Source organism: Sinocyclocheilus rhinocerous, unplaced genomic scaffold (assembly GCF_001515625.1).
Source record: "Sinocyclocheilus rhinocerous isolate Xijiao unplaced genomic scaffold, SAMN03320098_v1.1 scaffold3248, whole genome shotgun sequence".
NCBI lineage: Eukaryota > Metazoa > Chordata > Actinopteri > Cypriniformes > Cyprinidae > Sinocyclocheilus > Sinocyclocheilus rhinocerous.
In genome coordinates, this window is record NW_015643563.1 from 48,666 (window position 1) to 55,599 (window position 6,934).

Below are 6,934 nucleotides of genomic sequence, written 5' to 3' on the forward strand. Positions count from 1 at the left end.
TTGTTTCTTACAAACACGCAGCTTTTCTCTTCACAAGACATTAACTGATGGACTGGAGCGGTGGGGATTACTTGTGGATTATTGTGATGTTTTTATCAGCTGTTTGGACTCTCATTCTGACGGCACCCATTCACATCCATTGGTGAGCAAGTGATGGAATGCTACATTTCTCCAAATCTGATGAAGAAGCAAACTCATCTACATCTTGGACGGTCTGAGGGTGAGAACATTTTCAGTTAATTCTTTCATCTTAACCTTAGAGGCAAAGTACAGCAAAAACAGCAAAATTCTGAAATATCTTTGTTATTTAAAAGAACTGTTTTCTATTTGAATATATTTAAAAATGTAATTTATTCCTGTGATTTCAAAGTTTAATTTTTAGCATCATTACTCCAGTCACATGATCCTTCAGAAATCACTGGTAATATGCTGATTTGCTGCTCAAAAACATTTATTATTATTATTATTATTATTATTATGTTGAAAACAGCAGAGTAGATTTTTTTCAGGTTTCTGAAAAAAATTATAATGACTCCAAACTTTTGAATGGTATAGTGTATAATGTTACAAAAGCTTTTTATTTCAGATAAATGCAGATCTTTGGATCTTTCTATTCATCAAAGAATCCTGAAAAAAAAAATTTACTCAACTGTTTTAAATATTGAAATTAATAATAATAATGTGACACTGAAGACTGGAGTAATGATGCTGAAATTTTTTAGCTTTGATCACAGGAAAAAATTACATTTTAAAATATATTCAAATAGAAAACAGTTATTTTAAATATGAAAAAAAAAATTCACAATATTACTGCTTTTGCTGTATTTTTGGATCAAATAAATGCAGGCTTGGTGAACAGAACAGAATTCTTTAAAAAACATTAAAAAACTTTTGACTGGTAGTGTATATCTGCTGAAAATTAATGTTCAAAGATGAACTTTTAGACATGCTAACATTTAGATGGCATATCATATCCATATAATAATGCCAAGTTTAATTTTAATGCACATTTTACAAATAACAGTGAATTTTCAGTTGGCAATGAATAAAAACAACAGCATGCAGTTGGATTTAGCGAGATCTACAGATGCATGCGTATGATAAGTGATGCAGTTCAAACCCAAGAGACAAATAAAAACCACATGTTCCTCTGGGTTGACCTATTTGTTTCCTAAAGGCTCAGGAACTTTCTTAATGTGAATGTCAAACTTATAATATTGTTTATAGAGTAAAGTGAGAACATTTCTCAACCAGCTACTTACAGTGTGTGCAAAATTACTGTATGCTTCCCAGAATAAGAAAAAAAAAAAACATACCAGCTTCATATTTCAACTACAATCATTGAAAAGATTGTTTTCAAGAGGAACCAGAAGTAAGACGTTAATTTCTTGGCGACAACACTTTCCTCTTTCCTCTTCTGCGTTCTCTCCCTCTCTGGCTCTTCACACATCTGGAAGGTAATCCGGCTGACCGTGTCTCTCCAGCGCTGCTGGTCTTATGATGTGTTTGCTCTGTTTTAGGAAGCTTTCGTACGCTGGACTTTGGCTTTAACTCTGCTGGATACTTTCAGAAGAAGCGGTGGTATGAATTTATACTTTATACTTCGCATACATGTTGTTTCCCTCACGATCCATTCAGTTTTCCCAGAGCATGTGAACTGATTCCAGTTGTTTTTGATGTTAAACAGGTGTGTTAGAGGTTATCTAGAGTCATGTGTTTTTCATAGTACCATATGTTTTAGTAGCTGACCTGAGGATGATGTTCTTGAGTTACAGTGTTACAGTGTTACATAACAGTGAACTTTATGGAAAACGTGAACAGATGGTCTGTTTTTCTTTTAGAAACAACATTTTATGCATCAATATGAGACTTTTATTGTTTGGCAAAGAATTTGAGCATTAAATATGCTCCGAACGTTTATTAAAAAGCTTCCTTTTGTATTCTTTTTAAACTTTTCTTAACAAATTGGTAATAGTTTGAGTGATTTTGAGAACGTCTTAGGTGTCTCTTTTGCTTGATCATGCTGTCCAGCATGATTTGAGATGTTCAAAAGAGCTTCAGGATCATCTTTATGATCAATTATTTGTTATTCACAATCCTAAAAATAAAGGGCGATGGTTCCCCCAAGAACCTTTTAGTGAAAAAACAATGTTTGTATGAAGAACATTTAAAAAATCTAAAGAACTTTTAGTAATACTTGGTGTCCTTGTTACTCATGTTACATGTACTTACTATTATAATAACAATAAATGAAGCATAATTGCATGCAAGTAACCCTAACCATATAGTAAGTACATGTAGTTAATTAATATTACTCAGTACTTAAATGTATAATTACACTGTAACAGGGACACCTTAAAATAAAGTGTAACCTAACTTTTTTTCCACTATAAAGAACTTTTTGTGAAATGTAAAGATTCTATGGATGTTAAAGGTTCTTTATGGAGTGGGTTTTACAGCACCATATTTCCTTGTTTTAATTTATTATGATCTCTTTTGGACCTCACTGTGTATAAACTGCCTCCGATGCATGTGATGAGTCACTGAAATTGATATTTCAGTATGCTAAATATGATTTTGCCAAGTAGAACATGTTCCTGGGTCAACATCCTTGTTGTTACTGGAATAACATTCCTCTCAGATTTTAAGGTCCAGTTCGACCGATGTTCACATCAAGCTATCGTTTCCCTTGGTTTTAGTTAATGGTTGCGGTTGGGAATACAGTTACAACTATGCTGTTTGACTAAGATGTTGTAAACAAATGATGATAGATAGATAGATAGATAGATAGATAGATAGATAGAATTTAAATTACCATTTTTAAGAAAACTGTAAGACTGATCAGTTACAAAAGATAATAATACTAAAATAACACTGGAGCTGCTGTAAGAATATTCTTTCCTCACTGGTTATTAGACTGAGATTTTTCGTGGGTTTTTCACCAAGAGCCCACTTCAGTCGAGCTCTTCCAGCTCTCGCGGCGACCTGAACCATGTTTATGTTAGACACCTGTTTGTGATTGTTGGAACTCATTCCAGAATTTTTTCCCAGTTAATTTTCCTTCCAATTTCTTAGTAGGACTTTGCGAAACTGGGCTTCAAGCGTGGAATGCTGGGGTTTGTATGAACACGTTGGAGAAAATTGTGTTTTCACGTGCTGGATGAACCCAGAGCTGTGGCGAATAAACCACATTATCATTTGGAGCGCCACAGTAATTGCTGTTGTATATGGTTGTTCGCTAATGTCCAGATATAATCACACAATGAAACTGTCCTGTATCAACCCAATTTAAAATGTAGATATACAAATAAATACTCTTCTCTGAGAAGTTAAAGAAATAGTTCACCCAAAAATGAAAATTTGCTGATAATTTACTCACCTTCAGGCCATCCAAGATGCTGTTTGTTTCTTCAGGAGGATTGGATTTAGAGAAATTTATGCTTGCATCACTTGCTCACCAATGGATCCTCTGCAGTGAATGGGTGCCGTTAGAAAACAGCTGATAAAAACATCACAATAATCCACACCACTCCAGTCCATCAGTTAATGTCTTGTGAAGAGAAAAGCTGCATGTTTATAAGAAAACAAAAATCATTATTAATGTGTTTTAACATTAAACTGTCACTTCTGGCCAACATATGGCAAACAAACCTGGAAAATTATATTGCTCAGAAGTTGCAGAGAGTACATTTTTGAATGAAAATAAGAGTATAGACATATAAATTGAATTCTGATAGTGTAAATAATTTGTTCTTGGATATATCTGATGTAAAATATTCAAGTTCATATAGAGAACTTTGACTTATAATCGCAGATTTTGCTTTTTTTTTACACATTTTGAGATGTTATTTGTGTTTTTTCCTTTCTTTTTGGAAAACTTTTGTCCTTTTATTCCTTATTTTTTAGCATATACATACTCTAAAAGTCACTTAGTGAATCCAGAAAGCATAAATTCTTTTGAATCACAGGTCACAAGTGTCTAGCTGGATCTGTAAAAACCATTCAGAGTGGGGCGAGGGTTTTCAGATCTGGTTTGGCCCGAGGGAAAGCACTGAGGCCCGGAAGTGATGGGTCAGCGGCGCGGCCTGCTGGAGCTGCTGTGTTTGGTTCTGCTGGGCTGGACTCTGGTTCGAGGTCAGGCGGAAACAGACCTAAAGCTGGATGAGGAGGATGGAGAGGCGGAGGACCCACCCGGAACAGTGAAAAATGTGGAGCTGCAGATATCTTGTCCGGAAAAATGCAGCTGCAGCGAGGAGGGAGCGGTGGACTGTAATGGAGTCAGTCTCACTGAATTCCCACAGGATTTATCCGAAGAGACCCGTCAGCTGTCCCTGCAGGTGCGTGGGTTTGTTTGCAGATTCTGATTGCTTCCCCATGCACACTTTTCCTGAATATTTTGCTGCTTGTTTATTTGGTGATCAAATCTGACAGAGATCATCAACTGAGCCATAAGCATCTGAAATGCTTGGGATGTTAAAGTTGGGAGGTCTGCTCCTCTTCAACTGATTAATTTATTCATAAATCAAAAATGTCACTCATATAAAAACTTTTTAATTTAAAATTTTTGTATGTTTTTCAAAGGTCTCTTATGCTCAGCAAGGCCGCATTTATTTGAACAAAAATACAGTAAGTGTAATAATGTGAAATACTATTGCAATTTAAAATAAAAATTTTTCTATTTGAATACATTTTAAAATATAATTTATTCTTGTGGTACAAAGCTGAATTTTCAGCATCATTACTCCAGTCTTCAGTGTCACATGATCCTTCAGAAATATGCTGATTTGCTGCTTAAGAAACGTTTCTGATTATTATATTATCAAGGAGCAACATTGATTTGAATGAAATAGAATAGAAATCTTTTGTTACATTATAAATGTCTGTTCAATCTCTTGCTAAATAAATAAATACTTTTTAAATTTTTTTTATTTTAGATATTTTAAAATAGAAAACTGTTATTTTAAATTGTAATAGTATTTGACAGTATTACTGTTTTTAGTGTATTTTTATTTATTTATTTTTCCTCAAAAATTTGCACCGTTGGTGAGCAGAAGAGACATCTTTCAAAAACATGAAAAAAATTGAAATAATTCCAAACTTTTGACTTGTAGTATATATATGTGTGTGAGTGAGAGTGAGTGAGTGAGTGAGTGAGTGAGTGAGTGAGTGAGTGAGAGAGTGTGTGTGTGTGTGTGTGTGTGTGTGTGTGTAAATATATACATTTAAAAAACGAATTAATATATTTTTCCAACACATTAAAGGGATAGATCACCTAAAAATGCCCCTCATGTTATTTCCAACCTGTATGCTTGCTTTGTTTTAAGAAATACAAATGAAGACAGACTGCAGAATGTCAAGATTATTTTTCATTACAAGGCTGTTGAATTTAAAAAATGACAATAAAATGCACAATAACAGTTCATACGACTGGTGCACTATATTTCAGTTCTTCAGATGCCATATGATAGCTTTTGTGATAAACAGATGAAAATCATATCAATGTTCACTGAGAAAATATGATGGGTGCTTGTATTGTAGGCCTTTCAATTTAGTGGTTTAATTTAGGGTGATTAATAATAAACACTAATTATCATTCTTTGTGATGTTTTATAATTTATAAGTTGCTTTGTATAAAAAGATCTGCTTTATTAAAAATGTACATGTAATTAAAAACAAACTTTATGTAATTAATCACAAAAATTCTGTATTAAGGGATCCTTCTGCTGTTTGAACTCAATCAAACGCTTTTGTAATTCTTTACATAAATAATTCATTTAAAAAATAATTGACAGTCTGATAACTGATAATGATGCACTAGTTTGAATATGGAAATGCAGTTAAGATTGGAAAGCAGACTCAATTATTTTATGGCTCCAGAAGACTGGATGAACAACTTTTATGGTGCTTTTTTGTCCTTTTGGAACTTGAAAGCATCCATTCCCATTCATGTAACTTTTATTATTGTATAGAAAACAGCAGCCGGGACGTTCTGCTAAACTTCTCCATTTGTGTTTCACAGAAGAAAGAAAGTTGTAAGGGTTTGGAACAACATGAAGGTGAGTAAATGATGACGGACTATCTCTTCAACCCTTTAGCCTGACATATGATATAATAATCCGAAAAATTTAATTTATTGCAATGGAACAGTTTATCAAATCTTTAGACAAAATATCTGAAAGAAAAGTTTGCATATGTGTTTTTTGTTGAGTATCATTTGATCCATCATGCTTTTATGTCTCATAATATAGTGAGAATATGGAGGGGGGAAAAAGTATTCAGAGCAAAAATACCCAATTTGGTGCAGATACTGATATTTATATGGACAAAAAGTAAGATGAAATTCTGATAGCTTATGTAAATCAATGAGATATATCAGTATAGCAGATATTTACATAAAATGACAAATATCAGTTGTCACTCTATACCTGCCAATAATATGTCTTGCACTTAAAAAAATGCTGGGTTAAAAAGGGACAAACCCAGCTATTGGGTTGTTTTGACCCAGCAGTTGGGTTGTTTTGACCCACAGTTGGGTTGTTTTGACCCAGCAGTTGGCTGTTTTGACCCAGCAGTTGGGTTGTTTTGACCCAGCAGTTGGCTGTTTTGACCCAGCAGTTGGGTTGTTTTGACCCAGCAGTTGGCTGTTTTGACCCAGCAGTTGGGTTGTTTTGACCCAGCAGTTGGGCTGTTTTGACTCAGCGGTTGGGTTGTTTTGACCCAGCAGTTGGGCTGTTTTGACCCAGCAGTTGGGCTGTTTTGACCCAGCAGTTGGGCTGTTTTGACCCAGCTGTTGGGCTGTTTTGACCCAGCTGTTGGGCTGTTTTGACCCAGCAGTTGGGCTGTTTTGACCCAGCAGTTGGGCTGTTTTGACCCAGCGGTTGGGCTGTTTTGACCCAGCGGTTGGGTTGTTTTGACCCAGCGGTTGGGTTGTTTT

The 6,934-nt window shown here is 34.7% G+C and overlaps 1 protein-coding gene across 4 annotated transcripts in view; it reads left to right on the forward strand.

Moving 5' to 3' along the window:
- The first annotated feature begins 1,423 nt into the window (after positions 1–1,423).
- Positions 1,424–6,934, forward strand: part of LOC107757391 (podocan-like) — an 18,621-nt gene continuing 13,110 nt past the window's right edge. The window contains exons 1-2 of one of the 4 annotated variants that reach the window (XM_016574851.1): positions 1,424–1,581; positions 3,969–4,337. In XM_016574851.1, the coding sequence (XP_016430337.1) occupies positions 4,068–4,337 (270 nt within the window). In that variant the 5' untranslated portion in view covers positions 1,424–1,581; positions 3,969–4,067. Of the gene's footprint in view, positions 1,582–3,838; positions 4,338–6,934 lie in introns of those variants that run through there. The other 3 variants (XM_016574854.1, XM_016574853.1, XM_016574852.1) reach the window with 3 other exon arrangements.